Source organism: Xenopus laevis, chromosome 4S (assembly GCF_017654675.1).
Source record: "Xenopus laevis strain J_2021 chromosome 4S, Xenopus_laevis_v10.1, whole genome shotgun sequence".
In the NCBI taxonomy this organism is placed as follows: Eukaryota; Metazoa; Chordata; class Amphibia; order Anura; family Pipidae; genus Xenopus; species Xenopus laevis.
In genome coordinates, this window is record NC_054378.1 from 81,184,433 (window position 1) to 81,199,766 (window position 15,334).

Here is a 15,334-nt window from a genome sequence, read left to right on the forward strand (position 1 = left end):
CTGCAAAAAGCCTTATTCTGGACAGATCTGGGCAAAAGTTCAGATTAAAGCAGTTACTGTATACTGTTTCCCGAGGGTAATTCTCTAGTCATTCTGATAACACCAGATCCCTATGTACAGGTCAGAGGGTTACATTAATCAGGTGTTTTACAGCACCACTATGATATTGTAAGACAACAGCATCTGACACTAATGTTGCTTACTCCTAATAGAGTATATTGTAGCTAATGACACTTTTGTGTCCTAGAAAGTACAGTCCAGTTCCCTCTATCCCACTTAGAAGGGCATAATATTTACTTTAAAGTTAATATAGTTTAATAGAGTTTCAGCACTCTCTATTCACTAGTATAGTATTTGAGAGAGATATTTGTCAACTATTTGCATCTTTTGAATATTCTATTCTTAAAATCCTATACTAATAAAAAGAGAGTGGAGAACTATCCCTCTGGGAACTGTAGTCAGGGCCACCATCAGGGGGGGACAGGGGGGACAAGTGTCTTGGGCATGAAGGGGGGCCCGGCAGTGCTGCACTTTTGAAAGAGCCGGGCCCCCCTTGAGAGGGCCCGAGCCATGCGGCCATTTTTCAAGTCCCGAACAGCTGAAATGTGGAAGTGCCAAAAAGCGGAACAGCCAAAGGACTGGAAGTCACGAAAACAGCTGAAGCTGAACTCCCGAAGCGGCAAAAAGACCCGAAGCTATGAAAATAGCCAAAGTCCTGAAGCGGCGAAAAGACCCGAAGTCACAAAAACAGCCAAAATTGAAGTCCTGAAGCGGCGAAAAGACCCGAAGTCACGAAAGGAGGAGGAGGATATAAAGTTGAAGTCCTGAAGCCTTGAGTTTAATTCTAATGAACACCAATTTGTGTTTTTTTTAATTCCCCTGGCCACCAATGTATTATTTTAATATTCTATAGGCCCCTGCCACCAAAGTTTTTTTAAAAAATATTTTTTGGGGCCCCAATTTTGTTTTAAAAAATATTCTTTGGGGTCCCAATTTTTTTTTTTTACTTAAGGGGGCCCTGGCACCAATGCTTTTTTAAAAAAAACTTTTATGGGGGACCATGGCGCCAATGTTTTTTTTTTTTAACTTATAAGGGGGGTGTGGGGGTTACTTTTGTTGCGCTGATGTCTGTGTGGTCTTTTAGCTATGATGTGGGAGGGATCTGGGGTGGTGCTCGGGCGCTAGTGTGGGTGGGGCCCAGGGGGCCCCAAAATTTTTGTTATATGGGGCCCCGTGATTTCTAATGGCGGCCATGACTGTAGTGAACTCTAGTTTCATGCTTCAGAGAGCAATACAAGACTATTTATTATCACTGTAAGGGATTGTACTGATCACTGCTTACAATTGCTGCTTTGCAATCTCTCTCATAAATGACTGGTTTCTACTTGACCATATGATGCATAAAATGATAAATCACTTAGCTATACCATCAGGCCGCGTTGCCATTAGAAATTGTGGGGCCCTGTACTTTAGGTAACAGAATAGCTTCAAATGCAATATTTAGCTTAAAAAGAAATACTACTGATTTTCCATATTTAATGCTCTTTCGTGAAAATCACCATCCCTGGACTGGCCACATAACTCCATTAAATGTGGACCACTCGCTTAGCTGCGGGGCACTTTGATGGTCACAGGATACTTGGTACATGGTTGCTTTTCTGTGTCCACCTGCAGATGTCAGTACTACATGACTGCTCAAATAAGAGAACGGACTACACTACAGCAACAAACTATCGCTGTAATTACTTCAGGCGGAACTGAAAATCTAAATCGAGTCTTGGCACGCGAGCGGAACAAGCGGAAGTTTGTGACGTCATAACGGTGCGCTCCTTCATTTAGAGGTTGCTGGTTGTCAGGGCTCCGAGGGTAAGGTAATTCATTTTGCATTGCGAGAACCTAGCTTTGTGTCATGTTTCCTTAAGTTTGGCCTCATTTTGCAGTGATTATTTATGTACAACGCACTTTTGTGGTATAAAAAAAAGAATCATTGATGGGACCTCGAGATGGTGACCTCTGTGGGTTATAGTGGTACAAGAAACATGTCTAGGACAGGAGGTGATCTCTTTGGTGTGTGCTGTCAAACCTAAGACTCCACGTGGGAAGGTTGCTGGGAGTGGAAATTTAGTAACCCCTGGTGGGCTGCGATCTCTGAAAATGTAGGACCGATTGTGGAGGGCAAATAAAAAGTTTTGTTCCAGCTGCCTGTAAAACTATGGAGCATGGCACGTAGTGTAGTAATAGGCCCATGTATTAATAATAATATAAATCATTACCTTGTTCTGTGGCTGGAATTCAATAGTAAAAGTCAAAATATGGGCAATGATCTCTTAAAGGAGAAGGAAAGGTTAAAACTAAGTAAGTCATACCTCCCAACATTTTGGAAGTAAAAAGAGGGATAAAAAATTTTTCCCGCATGTAGCGCAGCAATTTTTTTGACCACACCCTTTCTGTGGCCACACCCCCTAATTACCATGTTTGTTTTACAAAATTTGGCAGGTTATGAAAGTTTGAAAATATTTCTCCTTATCTAAACTGTGTTTTTGTCTCAAAATTGTTACAAAGTATCTTATTTGCACCTGTTAGCTGTTCTGGGCTCTCTGCTAAAAGCCAATTATGTTGGAAACTTTGTTTCTTTTTCTGGCTGTTCAGTGCATAGAAAAGAGTGATTTTCCAGTACAAATGAGGGACTGCGGGTTGAGCTGTCAAAAGAGGGACTGTCCCTCCGAAAAAGGGACAGTTGGGAGGTATGAGTAAGCTTTATCAGAAAGGTCTATATAAATACACTAGTAAACCCTCAAAGTAATACTGCTCTCAGTCCTGTCAAAAGAAACCACATTTCTTTCCTTCTATTGTGTATAGACTTCTTGTTTTCAGCATAAACCTCCAGGACTAGGGCTTGAACATGCTCAGTTTGCTCCCTTTCCCCTCTCCCTGCTGTAATCTGAGCCCAGAGCTATAAGTGAGCAGGGAGACATTCAGGCAGGAAGTGATGTCACACCAAGCTAACATGGCAGCTGCTATCCTAAACCTAGAGAGAGAACTTCTAGAGCTGTTTACTTTGGTATGGTAAAGCATTTCGCAGAATAAATATAGTATTATAGCTTGCACTATTGTTGTTATTCTATTGGCAATAAACTGCTTTGGTAGCTTTCCTTCTTTAAGACTCATTTGATGATCATTTGTCCTTTATCTGAAAGACATTTGCACATTGAGACTGAGGTTTGTGGAACAATTAAAATGGCAGCCCGATCACACAGAAAATATTAGAAATGTGGAAATGATGTCTAATTCATTGTCTATGTATATTTCTAATCTCTATAAGCCTACGATGTGTTTTTCACTTTCTGCTAAACAGCTAAAATGGGAGCTTCAGCATCAGCCTCATCAAGTTCTACTCCACAGCCACAGTTATCTAATGAATTTATAAAGACAAGGCCAACAGAATCTCCTCCCCCAGGATGTCCAATGCATCAGAAAAAGATGGAAGACATGGGGACTTCACCTTTAACCCCATCAAGTGCTCCTCCACAGTCATCTACTGACTCCACAAAGACCCACCCAGCAGAAAGTCCAATGCATCAGAAAAAGATGGAAGGTACTTAAATGCTCACTTCAAATCTTCTGATTTGGTACAAATTGATACTATATACTAGAAAGCTGTAATCTGATAAACCGAACATCTGTGTTGTGAGATTTTTTTTTATTTAAACATTTTGTCACGCATTAACCATTCGGTTTTAACTTATTTTTTCCAACAAAATCATAATCTCCAGAAAATTATAAACTTTCATTTACATTTACCTGGTGGTTGGTAGTTGTACCCAGCTGCAAAGTTTGAAATGTCATGTATAAGCTGCCTTGCTATCAAGTATGTACTCTGATGCTTTCCAGTGTCAGAGTGCTAAAATGTGACCTAATAACTACTGAGACATTGCCTGTCTTTGATAAATCATTTCTGTTTTTAGACATAAATTGTTTGAAAATTAGTGGGGTTCATTCTTCAATTTTTGTTTTTTCTAGGCTGCCCAATGCACAAAGAATCTAAGCAAAATACTGAAAACTGTTCTGGCCCTGTACATCAAGAAGAGGCCTATGCATATGTTCAGTGTCCAATGAGATCAGGAGCAAAGGATGACATTGATCCCAGCAATATGGTATGGTGTGATTGTGGGGAATGCATGTGATCCACCCTTCAGTATAAACACACCTGTCTCTTATTATAGTTAGTTGAACATTTGGAAGAAGTGGATTCTAGCTTAATCACGTCATTTTCCAAAAAAATACACTTGTTTTGAAGTATTTATGATTATGGTAGCTCAACTCAAACATTGATTCAGAATCTTAAAATATAGCAGAGTGAAATACTCTGAATTGCTCAATCAAAGATCTTAACACATTTATTAAAGTGGAACTAAACACTAAAAAAAATATAAAATATAATTTATATTATTACTGCAGCAGCCTAAAGGCCCAGTATCTCTAAAACTTTTTTTTATCCATGCCTTCAAAATTGTCAAAGGGGCTCACCATTTCAAATTTTGTAATGAGTGTCAGTGACAATGCTCAATGCACTCTGGGCAACTGTTGAGAAGCTAAGCTTAGGGGTTGTCAAAAATCATCCAGATTTGTCATAGAAGCTGATGCTACAGGGCTGATTATTGAATTCTGATGCGAATTGTACTAGATCTAAGATACCATTCTGCATATCAATAGTTCCATTGTTAAAGGGGACATATAGCATACATTTTCAAAATGCACCAAACCATGTAAAATAGAAGGAATAGTTTTTATTTTAATACCTTTAGGGTCAAAAATGTCTGTATTTGCAACTTCCTGTCCAGAGCAGAGCAGCAGAACAGAGCAGCAGCCAGGGAGGGACGAGTGGGCGTGTTTGTGATGTCACACTCAGTCCTTCCCTGCAGACATCTGTTAACCCTAACTGCTTGTTTTCCCTTCCCTGAACTGCTCCTTTTTCTGCCCTGTTCATTTTCCTCCCTCCTCCCCCTCCTTTTACTGCTTGTTCCTCTCCCTTGCCCTGCAATAAATGGGGGGGAAAAAGCAAACTGCTGTATAAATAAAACATAATCTGCTACTAAAAGTATTTTATTTTTTGCTGGGAGCAATGCGTATCAGCAGTTAGTGTAAATACCAGTCATTTTCTACACAATATTATGTTGTATACAACAAGCAATCAACATCTTTTCGGATTTCCTTTGTAACACCTTGCATCTGTTATTATATGTTATACAATTACAGAACATCAGCTGCTTTTTTTCCCTTGCAACTCCCTGCACATGACCATAAACTGTTCCAGAACAGCTGCATTTTCCCTTGCAACTCCCTGCACCTGATCATAATTGTTCCACAGCAGCTGCATTTATTCCCTTGCAACTCCCTACACATGATCATAAACTGTTCCACAATGGCTGCATTTTCCCTTGCAACACCCTGCAGCTGATCATAAATTGTTCCAGAACAGCTGCATTTTACCTTGCAACTCCCTGCACCTAAACATAAATTGTTCCAGAACATCTGCATTTTACCTTGCAACTTCCTGCACCTGGTCATAAATTGTTTCAGAACAGTTGCATGTATTCCCTTGCAAACCCCTGTGCCTGGCCATAAACTGTTCCACAACAGCTGCATTTTCCCTTGCAACTCCCAGTACCTGGTCATAATTGTCCCAGAACAGCTGCATTTATTCCCTTGCAACTCCCTACAATCAAGCACACATTTTCCCAGGACTGCTGCATTTATTCCCTTGCAACTCCCTGCACCTGATCATATATCAATGTAGCGCTATAGTAAACTGACTTGTGCTAGGGCAGTTTTAACTACTTTCCTTTGTGGGCTGAGACCAGAGATGAGCTCTCTTTCTCAGGGGTAAGCCCTCGCAACGCGGTGGAGGCAAGGGTATAGCGTAACTGTAACTGGATGCGATAGCACAATTATGGGCGCCAGTAGTTCTTTAATGGTTGAACAAAGAACTGTGTGTATTGAACAATAGCACATAGATCATTTAGCACATTGATCCACAATGGAGTATAGAACATACACAGCAGCATAAAGGAAGCATATACTCACAGCACGTATAGGCTGAATCCCCACAGGCTAGGGAATATACAGCAGAGAGTAAGTTGACAGCATGTGATGGGTATTGCCCAGTTTTCAGGATATCTTCCAGTGGCAGACTAGGGGAACTCCTGACATCCCTATCTCAACACTTGGTTCCTTACTCTGGGTCAGTAATACCCTGGGATCTTAATCCCTCTAATCTCCTCGGCGGAGCCTTGAGCTGCTCAACTAAATAACCTCTCTATCACTCCTAGAGCGAGTAACGAGTATAGCTGTCTAATTACTAGGGCCAAGGCGCCTAGGGTCAGCACTACCCATTCCCTTCCAGCCTGCTTGGTTGGGCTAAAGCAATGGACCCAGAGCACATGATTCCTAAACCTTTATACTCTGGCACAGTGCCATCTGGTGTACACTGTGTGAACTACAGGGGTTACATAAGCACAAGGTCCCCATAAGGACCCTTTTAGGCGTCCATATAACTAGGGATGTGCCTGTCTGTAAAGTGTATGGGTGTCTAAGATTTTCACATCCCTACATCAATATGCAGGAAAACAAACCTACAGCTGATGTTATGGAATATCATAACCGTAAATACTAATGTACACTGTTTGTATAACTTTTATAATTTAATAGAGATTTTCACAGTGTATAACAATGTATTATGGAGTATAGATTATGTCCAGCTGGGCGTGTACATTTGTGACTGATGCCTATTTGCTGTGGAATACAGGAGCATACTATTACATTACTATTACAATTTGTATTAACCTTCACATCTATTGCTTTATGTTGAACATTTAAGGTATATTGTTATAAGAGAATGATCAGGCAGCAGCATAAGAGAGTTATGTGTAGGCTGGCACATGCAGGACAGAGGTGGGAGGGGAGGAGTTTGGATGCTACAGCTACAGATTTCAGCCTGTCAGTCAGTGCTGTGACCATTTCCTGTGGGAGATTTAAGAGACACTCCTACTCCTTATTTCAGCCTAGCTTCTGACCTATAAAGATCTCTCTCCAGCTGTGATATAATGACAGTTTTAGGAGATAAAATGCTTGCAAAAGCTTTTCTTTCTGCGTCATTACATGTTTTGAGGAAGGATGGGTAATATATCTGAATATGAAGGTTATATAAAATGTCTTCTTTAAAATTTAAATTGCCGTCTTCTCCTTTTTTTTTTATATAGATGCCACCTCCAAATCAGACTCCAGCTCCTGGCCAGCCATTCAATTTGTCTCTGGAAAGAGAAGAATCCACCATTCCACGATCCAACACTGAAAAAAACTGGATATACCCATCTGAACAGATGTTTTGGAATGCTATGCTAAGGAAGGGGTAAGCCTTATTCTGCTCTCTTTCTAGAAGTTCAAAGGTACACTCTCATTCTCATAACACGTAATTCGTATTCTTTATTGTAACTTCTACAACCATCCACATAATTGCATTTGGCAGTTTTTGCTATTATTTGACATTTATAACTCACACAGATATCACTCATGGAAGTTGCATGCAATGTGGTCATTGTTATATATGTACAATAGATTGTCTTTACGTCCTAATACTTGTAAGAATAGATAAATACAATCAAGAGTAAACATTCATTTCTGATATAACTGTTATGAATTGCGTGTTTATCTATTAATGGTGTTTTAAATATATTATGTTATAAACAAAGCAATTTATGTCATAAATGGGTTTATTACATTTTTATGTACTAAGTAAATTACTAATAATGCTATCCTTCTGAGAGCTTAATTGAAAGAATAAATGAAAACTACTAGAAAATTACATGCAGACAAATTCGCTAAAGTTTATACTCTATGTAGGCACCATCTTGTATTTGGCAATTTTAACTACTGTGTTGTTCTTTAGATGGAGGTGGAAAGAGGATGATCTTAAACCTGATGATATGGCAAACATTATCAAAATTCACAACAAGAACAATGAGCAGGCCTGGTCAGAAATTCAGAAGTGGGAAGCCCTCCACGCCAAGTTAGTTGAACTATGTTAAATGCCAACTATTATCGTTCCTATACATGTATTTCATATATAACAGTAAATGTTTTATTAAAATGATTTAGATTGATGTACAAAGGAATCCACTAAAGTGGAGCAGATGCTTTAAAAAAGGAACAGCTGAAACATTTGGGTTGCCAATTTGTTTGGTATTCCTCCCATTATTATAATCATTTAACTCAGACTGGCGCTCCTCTTTCCTAAAAACTGTACATGCACAGGGTATTTGAGTGAGGCCTGTGTCACCATCTCCTGTAGCAGGGATCCTTGTGGCTGCCCTGGGCTGTGCTCATGTGCAGCAGAGAAAATTTGAATCTTAGATGCAAAAAGTCAAACTTTTGCCCTGTGGTGCATGCATAAATTTCAGGGCTGCAAAAAAGATCCTGTGACAAGCAAGATGTTGGCACTGTCTACTATAGTACTATGGGCAGGTGCTTTTTTTATCAAAAAGAAATGCCAGCCTAGCGTCTGAGGCATGATTTTATTCACTGAGGGTTGCCTAACTAATTGATAGTGATTTTAGAAATTCTTTGTCCTAGTAATATTTCTCTTTCACATTTAGTTTGTTTTATTAGGCACTGGGATTAGATGAAACCTTTGGGAAGCTTAGTGAAACCTGGACAGGCAGTTTTGAAACAGATAGCTTTGGTAAAAACAAGCTGTCTGTTTCAAATAGAGATGCACCGAATCCACTATTTGGGATTCAACTGTATCCTTGAATCTTTCCGAAAGATTTGGCTGAATACTGAACCGAATCGTAATTTGCATATGCAAATTAGGGACAGGTAGGAAAAACATTTTTTACTTGTTCTGTGACAAAAAGTTATGCAATTTCCCTTCCCGCCCCTAATTGGCAGACGGTTTGGCCAGGCACAATGATTCATCCGAATATGAATCATGTGGAAAAAGGTCGAATCCTGGCAGAATCCCAAACCAAATCCTGGATTCGGTGCATCCCTAGTTTCAAAACTAGAAAAAGATGTTAGATTGAAGAACGCCCAGATAGAAAAATATAGGGATGAAGTTTTAAAACATTGTTAAACAGGTTTATTGAAAATCCATTGCAGTTTACAGGATTTTTATAATTGCAACTGTTCCACTTGTGATGGGTTTAAAAATTAACCTTTAGTGAGATGCAGACCAACAACTTGCTAGGGTCTTTGTTTATTTTTTTTAACCTTTTGTTCTGCACCAATGTCAGTTTGATATTTTAAGATCTATCTGTATGCTGAAATCCACTTAACCTAGTGACCAAGCTGTACCTTGAATTGTATGTTTAAATATGAATAGGTGAGGTTCTTTATAGAAACAAAAGTATTAACTATAACAATTAAAAAAATGGAGCTCACAGCATACAACTCCCAATACTGATGTTATTTCCCCAGCTCTCTGGCCGCTAGGAGCATGCTCATTTCAGCAATCCTTTCCAGAGTAATTTTGTTCAGTGTTCTAATAATCACCTTTGTTTTGCACCATTTAAGATATATTGAAGTTAGTTTTCATTTTGCTCCAGTGACCATTCTCTGAAGGGCACCTTGACAAACATTAACTTTGTATTTTGACAGGAGGCATATACAAAACCTGCTCCAAGATAAAACAGTTGATGCAAAGTGTTCTGAACTCATAGGGAGCACAATATTTAAGGAAGCATTTTGTAGCTATGACTTAATAAGAATTGCCTATCTATGGCTTATGGAAGCAGTGAGCTAGATTTTCCTTTAGTGCCCAAACCACAGCAGAATACTTTAAAAAAAAAAAAAAAAACAACATAGTAGAAGGGTATGATATCCGACATGGTTAACGCTTGTCTAAAGAATCCATCTTTCCCATTAGTTTTTGTTACCCTTTCTGCCTAATGCATTTTGTGACATGGTTAAAGTGAATGATCATTTTCAGTTATTTTAAAGGGCAAATGTTTCACTTTCAAAGAAGCTGTCTCTCAGTTTTTTTTTTTTTAATATTTAGAGAATGCCCTTGTGGCCCTTCATTGATTCGGTTTGGTGGAAAAGCAAAGGAGTATTCTCCAAGAGCACGGATGCGCTCATGGATGGGGTATGATTTTTACAATTTATTTTGTGAACAAAAAAAACGCTTTAAAGGACCAGTAAAGGCAATATCTTAAAATACTGCAATATACAATTAATATATATAAGAGTTAAGTCTGCTACACATATACAAATTCTGCAAAGATAAGAGCAGTTTATCAAGCTACAAACAACTGTATGTTGTGCTATTTTGGCTGCTTAGGTGGACTGCCAAGATATTCTTCAAACCCCAGGCAAACATTGGGATGCTGAGGACAGGTTTGCCATATGAAATTGTGTTGCCATCCCATATGCCTATCTGGCCGTGAGCTTAGTGTTTCTTTTACTGAAGAAATACACAAGGCAACCCCCAGTTAGCTACTGTCACCCAGAAGTTTATTATGGCTTTTGATTTTAGACTTGGTGCCACCATTTGCATTTCATCTTCTGGTCAGGTATTGGTTAGCTCATAATAAGGTTATATATATATGTACATTAGCTCTCTATAATTTCAGCAGTATCTACAATTTAAATAATTAATTTCAGTTGTCCTCCATCCTTCCACTGCTTTGGTCTTGGCTTCAGGATACACCTTACAAATTGCAAAGCATGACACACACCCTTTTTAGTCTGTAATTAGATCTGATTCCTTTGAATCTATGAAAGTTGCGATACAGGGCACAGTAGGATTCTCTTTAAATAATATTTGTAATATAATGGTTATGCATGTGACTCAACCATAGCAGTGCAAATTAAGATTACTATAAAATAGGAAGTTTATACTGCAGTGCAGAGATTATACTAACCTGTGCTGAATAGAAATCAATAGAAGTTTGAGTATTTATAAAGTAGTTTTATTGTAGACATAATGTACTTCTAAAAGTTTATTTTTCTAATTTGTCTTCAGGTATGAGCTTCCATTTGATCGTCATGATTGGATTGTTGACCGCTGTGGAAGAAAAGTTCGATATGTTATTGACTATTATGATGGAGGCGTAGTTGATAAGAACTATCAATTCACTATTTTAGATGTCCGTCCTGCATTTGACAGTATGAGTGCCATCTGGGACAGAATGAAAGTGGCTTGGTGGCGTTGGACATCATAGCCTTTCATCTGAAAGCCTGTTATAAAGTTTGAAGCTGCTTTATATCTATACAAGATCAGACAACTGCAAAAAAAAGTGGACTTATATAAGTGCAATTTGAAAATAATTTACTCTGTATTTAAGTGTATATATATATATATATGTATATACACAAAAGTCATGAATATCTTGTAAATTATATCCTTATAAACGGTGAGTTCTGATGTCATTTCTGTCACATGACTCACCGAAACTTGTGTATTATAATAAATAAAGTACCCCCAGTTGCAAAATATGAGGATATTAGAAGTTACCTCGGAGTTCCATGACCTGTATAAAAACACTCGGCCTTTGGTCTCGTGTTTTTATATGGTCATGAAACGCCTTGGTAACTTACAATATCCTTATATGTATTTTACAAGAGGGGGTACTTTATTCACTATATAATATCACTTAAATACAGAGTTAATTATTATATATTAGAGATATAGTTTGTTACTATATGAAGTGTGGAAGAGGAACTCCAGTCTGTCCGTATGTTTATGATGCAAAATATGCTAACTCAACATCAGCTGTGATATATATGATTTTACCTAAAGATTGTTGTTGCTCTTGGGTGAGATTAATGACTTGATGCTGTTATTGCTCTTGCACACGAGTGTCTCTTGCTCCATTCCCTGCGGTCAATTTTAATGCGTTTCACCGCAGGGAAGTGCAACAAGAAACACATTCTATTCTTTTCAGTGAGCCAGTGCTCACACAGGTGCTCATAAACGACGAACATAGGTGGAACGCTCATATGTAAGAGCCTTTAGAGAGAACCTCAGTTGTTACTTGGGTGTGCTATCATGCTGCTTAGAGATGTATAAGTATTTCAATGCAGGTAACAGAAAAGTGCAATCACTCATTACACATGATTTGCACCCTACGTCCTTTTGAAATGCTGGAAGTTTAGTTCTGCGCCATCTTTAATGCCAATGGTTGCAGGGTTTAGTTCTTGGAGCATAACAACAACAAAAGGGGGAGTTTTACCGAGTGCATAAACAAAAAATAAAGCTTTTGGGCTGGTTCAGCCTTTTCTGTCAATGCTCACTCTACAGTTTTGCCTATTCATGGTCACGGTAATCATGGCCAGAGACTAAAAGTTGTTTGAATCTTTGACTGAAGATTTTTAAGTGTCCAATGTTTTTAACAGCATCAATAGAAAAAAACAGAGGTTTATGTGAGGATCAAGTGCCAGGGCTTGGTGTCCTCTTTATTATTTATTATGATTGCACTCGAGCCAAGTGAGGTAGATTGGACAGCTAAAAATAAAACATGGGAAATATGCCTCTAAAATGGGAACTATTGCATCTAGTTAATCCTCATTATCCCCCTCACAGAAATCTGTCTCTCTTCATTCTCTCCTCAGGCAGAAGTTGGAGTCAGCATTTGATTGACAGGTTTAATATATGCTTTGGGGTGCTCCCTTTGCCTAGAACAGGTATTAGAGCTCACTCTTTTAAAACAACAAGAAATATGGCTTCTTTACATGCAGGATTTGTGCTGGAGCCATTTATTTTGTTATTTATTATTTGTGCTGCAGTTAGTTTTTTGAGTTAGCTCTTATATATCTGCTAGAAAAAGGAACCCCCCTTAAAAAAAATATATTACTCTTGCCTGTAGATCAAAATCTGACCCAGACATCTCCAATGAGAAGAGAATAAAAAGAGAGAGATGCTGAGAGAGTGATAGTGAAGAGTGAAGACTATATATTTCAGATATAGTCCAAAATTGATTATATTTTGAAAGTTTCTGATTTTCATGAGACAAAGCTCATATTAAGTTTTCATTTTCACTATAGTTTCTGTTATTTACTTATAACTTATATGTGCTACACCGGTATGTATCGAGTCATGGCCCCCATGGAGGAGTCAGAAACAAAAAAAAACATGCTGACACTCGAATTTTTTGTACTTAAAGGGCCAGAGTTTGATAGATCTCGAAATTCGAATTAAAACTTGAATTGAGTTTGGATAATTCACAATTCGAATTTGAGAGTTTTGAGCATAAAAAAAGAAAATCGAGAATTCTAATTTGAATTTGCAATTTGACCCTTAAAAAATCTCTCCCTTAATCATAGGCTTATCTCGAACACAGTACACGTACTGTTTTAAGGAATACTTGCCAATCACAACATGGAGGAGTGACACAAAGAGATGCTCATCTCATGTCAGAAACACCCCTGTGCAGGGCTCATGTGTAACTTAAAGCAGACCTGTCACCTACACATAAAAAGCAATGTAATACAAGTTGCGTGCAAATTTTATCATTAAAACATCCATTGATGGCATGCTCATTAACCCTGTCAATTTAGCTCGCTGTCTGGGGGTAATCTTCGACTCCTCTCTCTTTTTCAGATCATATTTACACCATTGTCAAAATTTGGCACTTTTCCTTACGCAATGTGGCCAAAATCTGTCCCTTTCTTTCACCTGCTATGGCCAAGACGCTCATTTGTGCTCATATCCTATCCCAACTAGATTACTGTAACTTTCGACTAACTGACCTTCCTAACTTCCATCTCTCCCCTCTATAGTCAGTATTAAACACCACTGCCAGAATTCTCATCTCATCCAAAAGGTACAAACCCCTCCACTACTGAAGTCCTTGCCATGGCTTTCCATAAAACAGAGAATAACTTACAAACTTCTCTTCATAACCATCAAAGCTCTTCACTCCTCTATTCGGCCCAGAGCCCAGGTGCACTTAGATACTTTTGTAACAATTTAAGATGAGCAAAGAAACAATGGTAACAAATTAAGATGAGAAGGTCTCTTGAGAAACTGATTTGCAGCTTAAAGGGAAATTCACCTTCATTAGCAAATAAAAAAACACAGAAATGTGTTCAAACTTTCATAACCTGCCCAATTTTGTAAAATGAACATGGTAATTAGGGGGTGTGACCACAAAAATGGGCAAGGTCACAAATGTCTGCAGTTCTCCGAGTAGTAAATGTTTTTGTTCCTCTTTCTATTTCCAAAATGTTGGGAGGTATGAATACCTCCTGTTCCAACCCCCACTCACTCACTCCCTCTCAACCACCCGCCCATCGCTGCAACTTCCCTTCTGTCACAAGAACCTCCTTTCTAGAAGCTGCAGTTCCAACCCACCAATGCCTCCTGTCTCAGGCCACTCCTGCCCGCTTCACAGAACTGAAAGCAAGACTGGGCAGATGGGAGCAGCCATATATTATATTTTCTTCTGATAGCGTCCTAGCTTCTGGCTACCCCTAGTTCTGGCCTTGGACCCTCCCCAGGGACATGCAACAAGATATGCTCATCTGTAAGATGCTTTATTGCCACTCAGACTCATTCAATTAACGCCCACCACCGAAAGGCACTGATGCTTACTAAAAATTGGAGTTGTCCTTCCTGTAATTCGGGGGTTTTCTGGATAATGGATTTCTTTGATAACAGATCCCATATATGTATCTCCAAACATCCTTATATTTATTGGGTTCTGATTCCCAAAGTGGCATTTAGTTGCATTTTGACTTTGTATTGACTGTATCTTGCAGCTTGGATTTTCAAATCCAAAGTGCGTTATGAAAAAAAAAATCACTGAAATATATGATCCTTTTTGGTTTAAGGCAATTTCCATCAATGGACATGCTAGTTTTCCTTTAATGGGTATATTTCTTTGCATAAAGTCATGTTCAAGGAACGTAGCTGGCACTTCGAATATAAGTAATGAGTTCCATATCATTTGTTCATGGCAATAATAGCAAAGCGTTTTCTTTATGACTTGATGTTTTTGCAGATAGAAATTTTAGACACGTATGCATTTTATGCTAATCTTTGCAAAATCTCCCTCTCTGAATATATGTAGTAAATGTGCTGAGAAAGCCGCATTAAGAACAAAATGACATCAAAGTTTTATGAGGTCTGACTTTATTAGCACAATGAAAGCCGGCACAATAATTCACTTGTTTATTTCCAACACCACTGCGCTGATGTATGGCTTTAAGGGGCACGAACACTCAAACACAAGTTCATCTAATAAACTGAATATTTTTTTTAAAGTTAGAACTTAAATTGCCTTTTATGATGAGGTAAGCAGGAACCTCAACTCTGGGATGGGAGTGGATGTGATCT

General features: G+C 38.5%; 1 protein-coding gene across 1 annotated transcript; it reads left to right on the plus strand.

Annotated features, from left to right (window-relative positions):
• Positions 1 to 1,854: 1,854 nt before the first annotated feature.
• On the plus strand, positions 1,855 to 12,284 carry hccs.S (holocytochrome c synthase S homeolog). Its single transcript, NM_001093680.1, is given in 7 exon segments — positions 1,855 to 1,866; positions 3,356 to 3,595; positions 4,021 to 4,154; positions 7,260 to 7,408; positions 7,946 to 8,065; positions 10,055 to 10,141; positions 11,021 to 12,284. Coding segments are annotated over 6 exon segments (924 nt in total). The 5' UTR covers positions 1,855 to 1,866; positions 3,356 to 3,360; the 3' UTR covers positions 11,220 to 12,284.
• The last annotated feature ends 3,050 nt before the right edge of the window (positions 12,285 to 15,334 follow it).